At 30.2% G+C, this 16,075-nt stretch overlaps 3 protein-coding genes across 25 annotated transcripts in view; 2 read left to right on the top strand and 1 right to left on the bottom strand.

The window, feature by feature from the left end:
• sw (short wing) overlaps nt 1–5,665 on the bottom strand; it is a 33,496-nt gene extending 27,831 nt beyond the window's left edge. For 19 of the 21 annotated variants that reach the window (XM_014433981.2, XM_024358901.2, XM_014433991.2 and 16 more), the window contains exons 1-4: nt 4,382–4,524; nt 4,075–4,194; nt 3,911–4,004; nt 1,234–1,339 (exon numbers count right to left, since the gene is read on the bottom strand). In XM_014433981.2, coding sequence (XP_014289467.1) covers nt 1,234–1,339; nt 3,911–4,004; nt 4,075–4,194; nt 4,382–4,384 — 323 coding nt within the window. In that variant the 5' untranslated portion in view covers nt 4,385–4,524. Of the gene's footprint in view, nt 1–1,233; nt 1,340–3,910; nt 4,005–4,074; nt 4,195–4,381; nt 4,525–5,311 lie in introns of those variants that run through there. The other 2 variants (XM_067049932.1, XM_067049931.1) reach the window with 2 other exon arrangements.
• Nucleotides 4,802–10,461, top strand: LOC106689152 (polyubiquitin-C). Of its 3 annotated transcripts, none has more exons than XM_014433976.3 (2): nt 4,802–4,960; nt 6,890–10,461. In XM_014433976.3, the coding sequence occupies exon 2, from the start codon at nt 6,897–6,899 to the stop codon at nt 10,320–10,322; it is 3,426 nt and encodes a 1,141-aa protein (XP_014289462.1). In that variant the 5' UTR covers nt 4,802–4,960; nt 6,890–6,896; the 3' UTR covers nt 10,323–10,461. The 3 variants fall into 3 exon arrangements, with proteins under 3 accessions (XP_014289462.1, XP_014289463.1, XP_014289464.1); XM_014433977.3 differs by lacking the exon at nt 4,802–4,960 and adding an exon at nt 6,531–6,621; XM_014433978.3 differs by lacking the exon at nt 4,802–4,960 and adding an exon at nt 6,795–6,816.
• Nucleotides 10,462–14,730: 4,269 nt separating this feature from the next.
• Nucleotides 14,731–16,075, top strand: part of LOC106689156 (nicolin-1) — a 6,144-nt gene continuing 4,799 nt past the window's right edge. The window contains exon 1 of the mRNA XM_014434006.2: nt 14,731–15,000. Coding sequence (XP_014289492.1) covers nt 14,805–15,000 — 196 coding nt within the window. The 5' untranslated portion in view covers nt 14,731–14,804. The remainder of the gene's footprint in view (nt 15,001–16,075) is intronic.

Genomic DNA, 16,075 nt, shown 5'->3' with positions numbered 1-16,075 from the left:
ATTTCCGTTCCATTCCATTCCATTATACATTCAATTTATTGCTTAAAAGATCATTTCAATACAGAATAATGCACTCCTGCATACTGAAAGAATTATCACAGAAGACTTTAAGCAGAAGAAAATGAAGGATACATATCTGATAGTTCATTTGTCGGATGGCTTCAGTAGAGATGTTAGGTATTGTTATTCTCCTAGTGACTTAAATAGACTTCAATGTAATTCCTTTGCAATTTTAATAATTAGACTCCTAAGATTAGGGGCCGATTCCTATAATAGATTAGGCCCCTCCACTATGCTAGAAGTAATAGATGTTATTAGCTCATCCTCTGTCAGAAAACCAGTAACCGGTAAATGAAGAATAACCAGTTATTAAAAAATGTTAATTTCTCATTTTTATAGGGTATTATTAATTAAAATGATTTGTTTATGCTACACATTGTTTATATGACCTATTAATAAAATTAATTCTTACCACAAATTAAAAACAAAATCATAAAGAAACTTGTAAATATTTATAGTGTATTATTGAGATGATTTGTTTATATAACATAAGAACGTTGTTTTTTGTTTTGTTTTTTAGTGTATATCTCAGTCACAGATTTTAACACAACACTTTAAACCAAAGGTTGAAATTATAAGTTGATTTTAGCAACATGAAACATGACACTTTGGACTGGAAGTAGAAATTATGTTATTAAAATTTTCATTGTTTCTTGAATAAAATCCTAAATTTTTGCTGGGCATATCAGTTACATGGATTGCATCAAAGTTAAAAAGAGATAGCGGTTGATGAAAATATAGAAGTAAGCAAACAACTTTTTCCACTGGCATTTTTTATTAGATCATCTGTTAGATTGCGAGAAGCATTTGGGCAAATTTATATTGTACACTATATATAACAATAAATTTTTGAGTTTCTGAAAAATTTTGCTTCTCTAAATTAAAATTTTAGATTGCTTAACTTGAACCAAGTTAGATTGTGACTGGTAGATGTTTTATTAGTGAAGAGGCTACAGTTAAAATGACCATTAATATATTTATAAATCTCATCATATTTTCATATCTCAATCTGTAGCAATAATAATGACCATTAAGTTTGTTTGAAACAGAAAAAAAAAATCAATAAATATAAAGATTAGCCCCAACAGAACCTTGAAAAAAAAAATCTATAATATAACATAAACTATACTTTACAAATTATAACACTAAAACATAATTGAAAAGAAATTTTACCCAGTTTGGGGTTGTGTTTGCAGGAGACTAGAATCTGGAGTGGCAGTAGAACTACTAACATCTGATGATCCGATGGTTGGCACACTTGATAAACTTGATAGTACATCTGTAAACAATAAATTTAGGTTAAGGAAAATTGCCAGATTCACTTTTACCTGATTTAACTAAGTGTTTATGTGAGCATAATAAAAAAAACAAATGGTATGACTAGTAAGTTATGGGTTATAAATTTATTAGAAATAGGAGAAACCTTCATCCTGACATTTCAGGTCTATTAATATTCTACCAGTTATTGCAATTGAAATAATCCTTCCAAGATTTCATTTTGATAAATATTTCACCTCTATTTACAATAAAACTTTATGTATATATATATATTTCCTGGTTGATTGTCTTTTGAAATTGAAGGCGGTTATACAAATACCTACATGTTGTTTTATAATTTTTTCTTTTTAAATTTTTACAAAAACAAACAAAAATATTTGTCATGGGCATGAAGTGACTGACTACTTTGATAGGCAGCAGGTAAATTAGCCTTAGTAGAAAGAGCCTTTGATAAAAATATAACTCGTTGGATTGCAGAACTATCAATGTACTAATAAAAATAAAAAACAGTAATAGTATGTTATAGGAATATTATATATTATATTAATGAGAATTTAATTTTGAATAATTGCTCAGTATATCATCTGTTAATATGGGTCATCGAATTAAATGGTCAGAACTTTAAAGTTACAGTTTTTTTTCTTCTTTTTTATGTAAAATAAATCCATTTCTAATTCTTATCAGATGTTAAAATTTCACAAGGTAGAAAATTGGTGAGCTAGAGTGAGGACCATGTTTTACATATGCTTCCTAAGTTTATTCAAATAAAACTAAAACTATCGATAATATCTACAAAATTTGTTTATAGGTATATATTAGCACTCAAATTGAAGCTCATTAAATAACCAAAAATTAGTTTATAATGGATGTTTGTGGGACTAGTAGTTTCCATGATATTTTCCAAAATAAATTAACAAAATATTGATTTATTCATTTTTTGAAAAACAAATGTAGCTTTTTGACAAACTGTATCTCATGAACTATTGAATATAAAAAGCTCTCATTAGGGCTCATATTTTAGAAAATTTATTCTGCTTGAATTTTTTTTTTTATGTTGTAGTTAGTTTTAAGGATATGGAGACCAAATGAAATTCTGGGGGTGTACATCTTAAAAAAAATAATACCTTCTGTATAAGAACGTGTAGAATACCAACTGTATAGCCTAGGTAAAAATTAAATTAATTTTCAAACAGACAATAAGACAAGTTCCCTATAAAATTTTATTATAACTGACGTAAGGCGGCAGACATTCATATTTTCAATCTATGTGAAGAATACTTTCAGGCTGAACAATAAAAACATTTTTAGGCCTGGGCTTGTGGTATATCAAGATAACATGAAATTTAACAGAAATACTGTATGATATACCTAAAAAAACAGCATAAAATACTCTAATAACAACAAAAAAGCTATCTATATTTTTTATTATTCAAGAAGCCTAAACATTAGCGGTATTTTAAAATAAATTTGAGCACTCTATCAGGCGGTATTTAAATAAATTTGAGCACTGTATCAGCTCAAGAAGTGGTTTCAGTAAATACAATAACTGCCTCTTCCATTGTTCAAAAATTATATTTAAATATTTTTACTTTTGAAGGGAATGAAGGTATATTTTGTATTAGGGCGTTTTCACTATTCTTAATCAATTTTCATGATGTTATCTTGGCAGACCAGGAACTCAGACCTAAAAATGTGATTGATTAAACATTTTTTTATGGTTGTTCAGCCCGCAAGTATTTCTAATAAAGTTGGAAATACGAATGTTTGCCACCTTATAAGGGAACAAACTTGTCATACTTAACAAAATTTAATTTTAGTTTCTGTATGAAAATTAATTCAATTTTTAACTATACTTTTACATACAGATATTTACTGAAAGGTTTAGTAAACTTCTTACAGTATTTAAAGTTCATATTACTTTTCAAATTTTCACTTATTTTTCATTCAGTGCTTCATATCTTTAAGACATGTAAAAAAAAAAAAAAACTTTCTCGATTTCCTCAAATATTATGTTTAAGAAGTTTTAGTTTTTTTGGGGAATAGAGAAAATTTAATAAGACCATTTTTCAATGTTTTTGTGTATAACACTTATGTATAAAAATCCTAGCAAAATTTTGTTATATCTTGAATAGTTTTGAGAAAAATTGTTTTAATGGTGTTAGTGCACATTAAAGGCTTTCATCAGATAGCAAAAAACTAAAACTTAAAGTTGTTAAAATATTTTTTTTTTTTAAATTTACTTCAAGTAAGGTAAACATTTTTTTGCTGATACTATTAGGATGGTAACAGAATCAATTGCACAATGTTTCATCACAATCATAGGTGGTGGTTGTCAAAGTACTGTAAGTAATTAAGTTTACTGATATGGAATCATTTAGAAGTAATGTTTAAATAAATGAATTTGATAACATTAAACAAATCTTGGAAATTGTCACGTAATGTCCACAAATATTAATAAATCATATATCTTGACATTCTGAATATGGTGAAACATGAAGTCCCCCTTGACAGAAAGAAATTCAGAAATACAGTAATTCTAATACCTATCTCATTAATAAATCATTATTATTACCAGAGACAGGAGCTATGCCAAGAGAAGAGAGCATTTCGTCAACTTTTTTCTGATCTTTATCTGGATTTGGTGCACGAAGTGCTGCTTCTTCGGCCTAAAATAAACAAAAGATTCAGGATAATTCATAAAAATTTATTAATTGCGCTTTTATTTAAAGCACATACATCTCTTTGTTCCTTTTCCCTTCTTCTTCTTTCTTTTTCTTCTCTGATGGCCTGTAATTTGGCTTTCTTCTTTTCTAGTTCTGCTTTTCGGTCAGACATCTTTCTGTCTGAAGTATTTTGCTACAAAGAAAATGATACTAGTTAGTCAAGGAATGGTTAACAAAATTTTGTTTAAAAAATTAGGATTACAGGGAAATAACATAGAAATGAAATTAGTTTGAAGTGAGCACAGAAACATGACTCAAAAGTTTTATTGTTAATGAGGATAATTTGGCTAATCCAAAAATTACAGAAACATAAAACTTGCCATTTTAAATATGTAATTAATGAACACCTTAAAAAAATTCACGCTGATACTGGATTACATAGAGGGCAGGTTATATCGGTAGATACAAACTAACCTCAATATAGTCAGATATTTTTAAGAAAGCTGTACCAGATTGACATTTGTTAGTTACTTGATTTATTATTTCCTTTAAAATATTTTTAAATTTGAGACACTAAAATCTAAATTGGTAAGAAAATTTGATGATATATATTTGGCTAGATGAAATCGAAGTTTCTATTGATTTTTATTGTATTATATACATCATGAATATCAAGTTGAGCCTTTTAATAACAAAAATAATTTTAGTAATAGAAAAAATATTTTATATTGTTTTGTTTTATTGAAATTTGTATTGTTTATAAAAATAACTGCAATATTTTATTTGAGGTCAAGATAACAGGAAAGGTACTAAAAATAACAACCAATGAAATGCTGCCAACAAGGAAGAAATGACGTCAGTAAAGGAAAATCGATGAACTTATAAAAGGACCGCTCTGCGCTGCGCCCAATTCAGTCGCAAAGTTTCTGTGATAAAGAGTTGTTCAAGTATCATTGGAGGTACGTATTATTTCCTTTTTGACAGTTAGCCATTTTGTTATCTAAGTATCTTGAAATTGTGGTACAATTGATAAATAAACTTAATATTACTATTGTAAATTGTGTTAATGGTTAAATATGTGAATTACATTTACAATAAGCATGCTATTATTCTTTATTATTATAATTTTGTTTCTGTGATTGTAATTGTATGTCAATGTTAAATCAATTGATAGTTTCATGATTTTATTAACTTCTAATTTAAATTTTCTTCATTTTATGGCCACTTTGAATTATGTCGTAACCCAATCTTATCAATTTGTTTTAAATCTCAAGTTTTTTAATAAATTACTAAATGTTTAAGTTTCCTACCTGAATTATTAATTATCATGTTTTTTTATGTTCAATTTTATTGTTCTACGTTTTGCCCTTCGGAATTAGCTGCGTCATTAAACGTCACTACCGTGTTTTGTTTTTACCATCTCATAATTTTATTTTTGTTTCGCGTAGATGTAGTTATTTGAACGTGATTCTATTAGTTTTTTGTATGTTTTTAACGTGATATACGATTTTTACTGTAGATTGCACCTTATGTCGACATGGATCGATAGTCTAGAATGTTCTCGTCTTGAGACGCCATTATTACTTTGTGTTCCTGGTTAAGGTGTTGGTCCTATCGAAAGTTTTTGTCTACTTTCGTCGTTATTAATTGCAACACCTTAAATTATTGTGTTGTGTGAGTTAGATATTATCCTATTCCGCATCAATTTTATATTTGATTATTTAATATTCACCTTAATTTTTATTTTCATCTAAGGTATTTCAGTTTTTTTATGAAATTATCAGTTATACTACTATTATTATATTATTTTTGTTCTCATAGTATATACTTAATGGAACTTAATCTTTCTATAGCATAGTGAATGTGGTCTTATCCCAGTTTTATGGTTAATATTATTTATTTAATTTTGTTTAAATATTAAAAATTAATTTTGATGGATGCCTTTATGTTAAGAAAGTTTTAACTTATGCCAACAATCTGATTTTAATTGATCTGTTGGTAAAGATTGCATCAGTGAAATTTGTGCCATATCATGCAATGAGATCAAACATTAATTATATATAGTTTCTTTACGATGAAATTTGTTTCATCATTCTTGTTAGGTGTTTCATCAAGCTTAATATCTTCAATTTTATTTGAGATACTGCTTATGAAATTTTTAAATTTTCTTAAGATATTACCCCTATTTCTATTGACATAAAGTAATGGATGTGATTGATTGATTTATTTGTTAGCAATTCATTGTTCAGGTATTTATTATATAAAGGTGGTTCTGACTTTTACATTTTCTCTCCTTAGAGTTAAATCAAATTGAAATACCTGTTTTAAAGACTTGTCCTAAAGTGAATGATCATTTTTAAAAATAAAACTTTGTTTTTGCTTATAACAGTAATGCTATATTTCAATTTTGTTTTTATTTCTCGTGTTTTATTTATCTATGAATAGAATTTTTTTTTTAATTTTAATGTTTTAATGATTAGTTCATATGGTAATTCATATTTAAGAATATCCTAGCACATGATTAATTCAATCATTTGTAAATTTTGATTTTAAGTTCATAGTTTTTTTACTTCAGCTTTTTTTATTTGCCTTTAATATTTGAGTCAAAACAGATATTATTGTGAGTTTCATTTGATTGTAAATTTCAACAAATTTAAGTTTGTAATAATTTTTGGAGCAAATCATATTGTGTCATATGTTAAACACATCCAAAAAATGAAAAAAATAAAAAAAAAAATGTGGAAGTTTTCCAAATTATTAGCAGTGATTGGTTAATTCATTTCATTTAAATTCTTATCAAATTTTTTTATTATTGGCAAGTAATTTATAGTTGTTAATTATAATTTACTCTACTGTTTTGAGATTAATATTATTAATTTTGTTTCTAGATTGAAGATGCAGATCTTCGTCAAGACACTTACCGGCAAAACAATTACATTAGAAGTTGAGCCTTCTGACACAATAGAAAATGTTAAGGCCAAAATTCAAGACAAAGAAGGAATTCCCCCAGACCAACAGAGATTAATTTTTGCTGGAAAGCAGCTTGAAGATGGCCGCACACTTTCAGATTATAATATTCAGAAAGAATCTACATTACATTTGGTGCTTCGTCTGAGAGGAGGCATGCAGATCTTTGTTAAAACTCTTACTGGCAAAACAATCACTTTAGAAGTTGAACCTTCTGACACAATCGAAAATGTCAAGGCTAAAATCCAAGACAAAGAAGGAATTCCCCCAGACCAACAGAGATTAATTTTTGCTGGAAAGCAGCTTGAAGATGGCCGCACCCTTTCAGATTATAATATTCAGAAAGAATCAACCTTACATTTAGTACTTCGTTTAAGAGGAGGCATGCAGATCTTCGTCAAGACTCTAACCGGTAAAACAATTACATTAGAAGTTGAGCCTTCAGACACAATTGAAAATGTTAAGGCCAAAATTCAAGATAAAGAAGGAATTCCACCAGACCAACAAAGACTGATTTTTGCTGGCAAACAACTAGAAGATGGCCGTACCTTGTCAGATTACAATATCCAGAAGGAATCTACTCTTCATCTGGTCTTACGTCTGAGAGGTGGAATGCAAATTTTTGTTAAAACTTTAACTGGTAAAACAATTACATTGGAAGTTGAGCCTTCTGACACAATCGAAAATGTCAAGGCTAAAATTCAAGACAAAGAAGGAATCCCTCCAGACCAACAGAGATTAATATTTGCTGGAAAGCAGCTTGAAGATGGCCGTACTCTTTCAGATTACAACATTCAGAAAGAATCTACTTTACATTTAGTACTTCGTCTTAGAGGAGGAATGCAGATTTTTGTTAAAACTCTGACTGGCAAAACAATCACACTGGAAGTTGAACCTTCAGATACTATTGAAAATGTGAAGGCAAAGATCCAAGATAAGGAAGGTATCCCTCCTGATCAACAGAGATTGATTTTTGCTGGAAAGCAGCTTGAAGATGGACGTACTCTTTCTGATTATAACATTCAAAAAGAATCTACTCTTCATTTAGTCCTGCGTTTACGTGGTGGAATGCAAATATTTGTTAAAACTCTTACCGGCAAGACAATCACGCTGGAAGTTGAACCATCTGACACTATTGAAAATGTCAAAGCGAAAATTCAAGATAAAGAAGGAATACCCCCTGACCAGCAGCGTTTAATTTTTGCTGGAAAACAACTTGAAGATGGGCGAACCCTTTCAGATTATAATATTCAAAAAGAGTCCACTCTTCATCTTGTACTGCGGCTGCGAGGTGGTATGCAAATATTTGTGAAGACTTTAACAGGAAAGACGATTACATTGGAAGTGGAACCTTCTGATACAATTGAAAATGTTAAAGCTAAAATTCAAGATAAGGAGGGTATTCCACCAGATCAGCAACGTTTGATCTTTGCAGGAAAACAGTTGGAAGATGGTCGTACTCTGTCTGATTATAACATTCAGAAGGAATCAACCTTACATTTAGTTCTACGTTTACGTGGTGGAATGCAAATTTTTGTCAAGACACTAACAGGAAAAACCATTACATTAGAAGTGGAACCTTCTGACACTATTGAAAATGTTAAAGCTAAAATTCAGGATAAAGAAGGAATTCCGCCAGATCAGCAAAGGCTGATCTTTGCAGGAAAACAGTTGGAAGATGGACGCACCCTTTCTGATTACAATATTCAAAAAGAATCCACACTGCATCTTGTACTTCGACTTCGTGGAGGTATGCAGATCTTTGTGAAAACTTTAACTGGCAAAACTATAACCTTGGAAGTTGAACCATCTGATACCATAGAAAATGTTAAAGCTAAAATTCAGGATAAAGAAGGTATTCCACCTGATCAGCAGAGACTGATTTTCGCTGGTAAACAACTAGAAGATGGCCGCACCCTCTCTGATTATAATATCCAGAAAGAATCAACCTTACATTTAGTACTTCGTTTAAGAGGAGGAATGCAGATCTTCGTCAAGACTCTAACTGGTAAAACGATTACATTAGAAGTTGAGCCTTCAGACACCATCGAAAATGTTAAGGCTAAAATTCAAGATAAAGAAGGAATTCCTCCTGACCAGCAGCGTTTGATCTTCGCTGGAAAACAACTCGAAGATGGCCGAACCCTGTCAGATTATAATATACAAAAAGAGTCCACTCTTCATCTTGTACTGCGGCTGCGAGGTGGTATGCAAATTTTCGTTAAAACTTTAACCGGCAAGACCATCACCCTGGAAGTTGAACCTTCAGATACCATTGAAAATGTTAAGGCTAAAATTCAGGATAAAGAAGGAATTCCACCTGATCAACAGAGATTAATTTTTGCTGGTAAACAACTAGAAGATGGTCGTACCCTCTCCGATTATAATATCCAAAAAGAATCCACATTACATCTTGTTCTTCGTCTGCGAGGTGGCATGCAAATTTTTGTTAAAACTCTCACTGGAAAGACTATCACTTTGGAAGTTGAGCCATCTGATACTATTGAGAACGTTAAAGCCAAAATTCAGGATAAAGAAGGAATTCCACCGGATCAACAGAGATTGATTTTTGCTGGAAAGCAGCTTGAAGATGGCCGAACCCTTTCAGATTACAATATTCAAAAGGAATCCACCTTACATCTTGTACTTCGTCTTAGAGGAGGTATGCAAATTTTTGTTAAAACTCTTACCGGCAAGACAATCACGCTGGAAGTTGAACCTTCAGATACCATTGAAAATGTGAAGGCTAAAATTCAGGATAAAGAAGGAATTCCACCAGATCAACAACGTTTGATTTTTGCTGGAAAACAACTCGAAGATGGCCGAACCCTTTCTGATTACAACATTCAGAAGGAATCTACTCTTCATTTGGTCCTGCGTTTGAGAGGTGGAATGCAAATTTTTGTTAAAACTTTAACTGGGAAAACAATTACATTGGAAGTTGAACCATCAGATACTATTGAAAACGTTAAAGCTAAAATTCAGGATAAGGAAGGAATTCCTCCAGATCAGCAGAGATTGATTTTTGCTGGCAAACAATTAGAAGATGGGCGCACCCTCTCTGATTATAATATCCAAAAGGAATCAACATTGCATCTTGTACTTCGTCTGAGAGGAGGAATGCAAATTTTTGTTAAAACTTTAACCGGAAAAACAATCACACTAGAAGTAGAACCTTCTGACACTATTGAAAATGTTAAAGCTAAAATTCAGGATAAAGAAGGAATTCCACCGGATCAGCAGAGACTTATTTTTGCTGGGAAACAACTTGAAGATGGCCGAACCTTGTCTGATTACAACATCCAGAAGGAATCAACCCTGCATTTAGTTTTGCGTCTTAGGGGCGGATATTAAGGCTATTAGCATTTCATTCCATCAAAATTCCATATCAGTAAATTGCTTTTGATATTTTTATTAGCATTTTCATTATATTTATATTTATCTAATTGATACAATGTAATCTAACTAGAAATAAACAATTTCTTTAAGTTCAGTTTTTGATATTTTTTATTCTCATCCTTCATCATCTTTTATTCTATGTGGTAAATGCATACACTTAGTATTAATGTATGCTGAGTATATAGTCATTACTTGCTCAATTATCTTTCTAATATAGCAGTGATGTATAATGGAATTAAAAAAGAAGTTGCGATTTATTCTCTGCTTTACTCATTATTTAAATTATTAATGAGCTTGTTAAATGAATAAGTTCTTTTAATAGGTATATTTGTACTATTTCGAGTATTATACCCGATATTTTCTATGGTGTCCAATTAAGCCTTAGCCTTGCACTTTCCTTACTTTATTTGAAATTGAGTTATTCACTTTCTTATCCCATTAGTTCTGAGAAATTGACCTGGTTTTAAGTTAGCTAATTACCTAATGAAAGAAAGTTATTTTTTGTTCAAATGTTTATGATATTTAAAAAGAAGTTATATCTGAGCGTTAAATAAGTTAAGGTTTGGTCTTAAGTACTTGTTCTAAGCTAAAGTTAGATTAATTTAAATCGTGGTTTAGAGTAGAGCCTGCTGATTCCATCCATCCTAGAAAAAAAATTGCTTAAGGTTGAATTTTTATTAAGGTCAGTGACTTTAGTTCTCAAGGATTTAAATAGCCTAATATAGGCTGAGGATTCCTTTATCAAGCTGACAATATAAGACAGCTTCTTATATTGTTGCACAAGTTAATATCTGTTTAATTAAAATTTTCTTGTAATAGTTTTAAAGTATTTTTATTTTTTAATAATGAATGAATACAGGAATTAAAAAAGTGTATGGACAATCAGTAATTCATTCTCAAGTCTTTAAAAATAAAAAGTTTCCTGCCCAGAAAGAATTGTTGACCCTAATATTTTTGAGGTTAAATTTTGTTAAATGATAGATGATTACTTGAAAAATGTTCTGTTGTTAAACCCTCAATAGGACAGATGGGTCTGTCAGACCCTGGAACAATTATTTGTTAACTTGAAATGTTTAATATCAACATTTAATTTATTACTTTATTCATACAACCTTAAAAAATAAATTAAAAAATTTAAGATTAATAAATATAGCTGTATGTGAATATATATTTCTATTAGAGATTAGTTGAGGGAATGAAAAAAAAATTAGATTTTTTGTCGTAAATTAATGCTTTGGATGTCAAAACTTGTAAATTTTTGGGGGAAAGATGAGATATTGGGAGTTTTGCACTTAAATAATTTTATCCACTTTTTCAATGTTGCTAAATTTAACGTAATTTTTTAACTTGACCCATACACTTCCTTTTACAAAAAAATTAGCCTTGAAATCTCTTGATGAGGCCAAGGGTAAAAAATAATTTTTGCATTTTTTTGGGGAAGGGGAGGAGAGAGGGTGGGGGTGAAAAATAGGTTTTCATCCAAGTAGTAAGGGGCAAGTCGGATGTACCTTGGTGTCCCAGAAAGAAGCAATCCCATTTCCCGCAGTTACTTTACACATCATTTGATGCATCCACAGGGAGTGAAAGGGTTAAGTTTCCTTTCTTCTTTTAAATGTTTCAAAGGTGAGATGAGACCTTCCTCTAATTTGAGTTAAGTGGGGTGGGTGGCCAGGAAGGATTCCCAACTATTTTTGGTGTTATGGTTATTGAGAGATTGTGACATGTCTTGCATTGACCAATATACTAGCTATAAGTGAATGTTTTAAAGGTAAGATGAAGATTACCCTAGACTGGGGGAGGATTACCTTACTACTAGATAGGGTGAGCATTACTAATCCAATTTATTTCTGCTGTTATAGTTTTGGTTATGGACTTTCGCTTTGCCCACTGGTTTTCTAATGCTCCCTTATGAGTCAAAATCAGTTTAACTTTTGTCATCTCTGGTTTGTGTTCAATTGGCTAATTATTAATTACACAGGCCTTATATCCAAAAATTTCATAGTTTTGGCTAATCTAAGGTTTTTTTTTTGTACGCTGAAACTGAAACTGAAGTGGGCCAGAAAGATGGAAGAAAATTAAGTTAATTTTTTGTTTCTGCTCCAAAAAACATTCAGATTAGCCAAAATTATCAAGTGTTATCGAATTCATTTTGTAGACCTGTTTTATTATTGCCTTGGGTTGCTGCTAGATGAATGTTGTTTATAAAATAAGTTCTAAAATTGTTGCGCATAATAATATATGTTATAAAATAAATTGATTGATGAGACTACCATGATTTTTCAAAATTTCTAAATTTAAACTAACGCTTTGTTCGACAGTTATAACATTTGTTCACTTGAGGACATGACCCCTCTAGCATTAGAAAAGAAAAATAGAATTAATTTATAGTTGTAAAAAGAAATAAAAGAATTTCATTTGAGATTGAGTAAATGAACAGAAATTGAACAACTTCATTCTGACTAGCACTACGACTTGACTGCTGGTGCAGTGCTCCTCTGGTACTAAAGTCATTGTCATGCACCCGACATGGCTTTCAGATGTTAGAAACATTCCAGCTAAATTAGCTTACAAAAATTTAATTTGATTTCCAATTCATGTGTAAGGTATTTATTTTCATTGAATCAATAAACATGTGAGAAATAAAATGATTGCTCTCTAGTTCCCTTATGAAAATGATTCTGTTTATAATTAGTATCACTAACATTAGTAGTTCACTGTACCTGTGACAGGTATTTTGCATATTTTTGAATTAGTTACTATGAAGATCATCTAGAGATGCGAGCCTTGCCTGTTGGGGCATGGGACCCAGAGCACTTGGTTTAGAATGTGGGTTTGATTCCCATCTAGGCAGTTAATATTTATTTCTCCGGGGCTCCCGGGAAATGAATATTGACACTCCTACCTAGTACGATGGAGCTTCTTCATAAAAGGGGTTGGCAAAAAGGACCACTTATGGGACTAGTTCCCCCACCAGTTACCAATGACGATTATCTGTGAACCCACTTTGCCACTATCCAGGAACCAACACTGATTATATCATATTTTTAAACCTAAAATCAGTTTGTAATCCAATTTGGCAAGCAATCTAAAAATAATATAAATATTAATAATACATATATTATTTATAATGCCTTTGTTCACTGAAGGTGTACACACCAGAGTTGAGATTGGTTTTTCGGCCTTATTGTCACTAGTTTTTCTGATACTCTTACTCTACTAAGTTATACACTTATGATGTCCATCCATCTTTCACATTTTTACAGACATTTCAGTTCAAATTTTATTGTCTTCCCATCATGCCTATTCTCACAATCAGATTTTAATACCCTAATAATTCAGTGCTCCATTGTGTAATTTCAGTGATTATTTCTTATCTAATCCTAATCTTCCTGATAGAACTTCATTCCTCCATCTTTGTTTGAAATGTCTTTTCTTATGTTAAATATCACCTTTTCAACTGTTCCTTATTTTTCCAACTCTCTAATAATTGTAAATACTCTCAACTTAATCTTTAATTCAGCTTCTATTGAGAATTTTACTTTGTAGATAAAAATACATTTTTTAATTTTATGGTATATTATCTCCTCTATCACACACACTAATGTATGTACATATATATTGTCGCTTACGTGGCACCCTGCGAACTGAAGAAATGTCAAACCATTTAAAAACATGCATCTCGGATAATAATTACCATAATAATTGTAACCAATAATAATAATTACCATCATAATTATTGTAATTACCAAAATATATAGGTATTCTACAAAATGATGGTTGAGATAAGATGTTTCTAAAATAATGCATTTATTTCTTTTCGATTGGAAGAAGATAGTTAACCGTATGAAATAAGATTGTAGGAGGATAGTCCGGGTGGCAGTCAAGAAAGGTATCAAAATAGTAAAAGAAAACTAAAAGGATACACTGGTTTTTCTTTTACTATTTTAATACCTTTATTGACCACCACCTGGACTGTCCTCCTACAATAATTTTTTTTTCTTTATATCCAAATGGGATTGTTGATTTTTTTAAATTAACAGTAATTTAGTAGTAATTTTTTATAAAAAAACAGTTAAAGTAAATATAGCTCAAGTGACATGTATGTATTTTATTTTTTTTTCATATTAATGTGGTTTATTTGTTTTTTCGCTAAGACTCTTAGCCCTAACATGAAAATTATAAATTATTTAAAAGAGGCTAAATGCCCCTAAATAATCATAATAATAAGAAATATTTTGTTTTACTGATGTTAATACTTCAGGATTGTTTTTCTCAATGTGTCACATCCTCCTTTGTATCTAAGAACTTCAAATCTATTAAAATCAATAATTGATGAAATCAGGTGTTGTGTGTTGCTAGGGGTTACAGATTTTTTTTTGTCTTGTATTATCTTGTAACTATGGTGAAGTATTTATTTAAATTTTCAAGTTCTGAAAAATGGATGGGATGTATGAAAGAGAAGCAGTACAATTTACAGTTAAAGGCCCTATTCCTATAAAAGGTGATGATGAAGTTGATTTATCAGGGGTTTCTGCAATTGATATTACTCTCAATGAACCTACTACAGTTGGAGAACTTGTTTTTAGAAATTATTATACAGCCACCATTGCTGTCCTCATCCTTTATGATAAATGTAATTACAACTTTTGGTATTATATTCATTTATTTACTTGATTTGTCAATCCATAGACTTGCTATATGCATGTTTACAATACATTTGATTATTTGCTAGTGCCTTCTGTAATCCAGCTGTCATAAAATAAATTTTTACTATTATTATCATGGGGATCGTCTTTCTTTAAGATAGAAGAATAAACATGAATTTATTATTGTTTTTAATTTGTTTGATCATGTAATCCTTTATTATTTTAATAATTGGTGTTATTATATTTTAGTTCAATACATAGTTTTTTGGTCTTGTGTGTTTTTAATGTTTATTTTTCGTATCCAGCATAACATTATCTCTTAATCTCTCTACTACTATCTCTTACTATACATCTGCTTGATTAGTGAGGAATAACTGATTACTAACTGGATTTTTTTCTCTTTACTTAAAATTGTTCTGAAGTTTAAAATACTTTTTAAAGTATTTAATGTTTTTCTGACATTTATGTATCTATTATATTGATTTAAATGTAATAAAAGATGATTGAGTTTAATCACTAAGGTGATGGACTAATTGAAAGTGTTCGAGCGTTTAACAGCAATATCAGTGCATGGAGAATTCGAACAAGAAACAAATTATACAAGGATGAAAATGCAGTCCAATTTATTAAGGCAAGCTACATAGAATATTTGGACCATATAATAAAAAGAAGAATGGGACACTGGCTATCAAATCTTGAGGAAAAGTTTTAGGAGTCACAAGATGGAGAGAAAGGGCAAAGGAAAGAGACCAGTGGAGCAATTATGTGAAGGGAGCCAAGGCCCACCCCAGGCTGTAGTGTTGCTTAGTTAGGTAGTATATATACCTGCATATATAACTATATATATATAGTTTAGCATGATATTTTGTATAACCTTTTATGACATTACTTACATGGTACCTCATAATTTTTTTTCATCAGATAATAATAATTCTTTTATATTTTAATAGTAGATAAAAAGAAATACACATTGTCATCTATCTTAATATTCAAAATTGAGTAATTATTAGAATCTACACAGAAAATGTATTTCAGATAAATTTTTTTTTAAAACTTAATTTT

The sequence above is a fragment of the Halyomorpha halys genome, unplaced genomic scaffold (assembly GCF_000696795.3).
Source record: "Halyomorpha halys isolate HHAL.00 unplaced genomic scaffold, Hhal_1.1 Scaffold1287.1, whole genome shotgun sequence".
In the NCBI taxonomy this organism is placed as follows: Eukaryota; Metazoa; Arthropoda; class Insecta; order Hemiptera; family Pentatomidae; genus Halyomorpha; species Halyomorpha halys.
The sequence above is the reverse complement of the archived record's forward strand: the minus strand, read 5'-3'. Positions and strand labels throughout refer to the sequence as shown.

Excerpts from the sequence above, each read along its gene's own strand:
- LOC106689152 (XM_014433976.3), top strand. The coding sequence starts at position 6,897 with ATGCAGATCTTCGTCAAGACACTTACCGGCAAAACAATTACATTAGAA.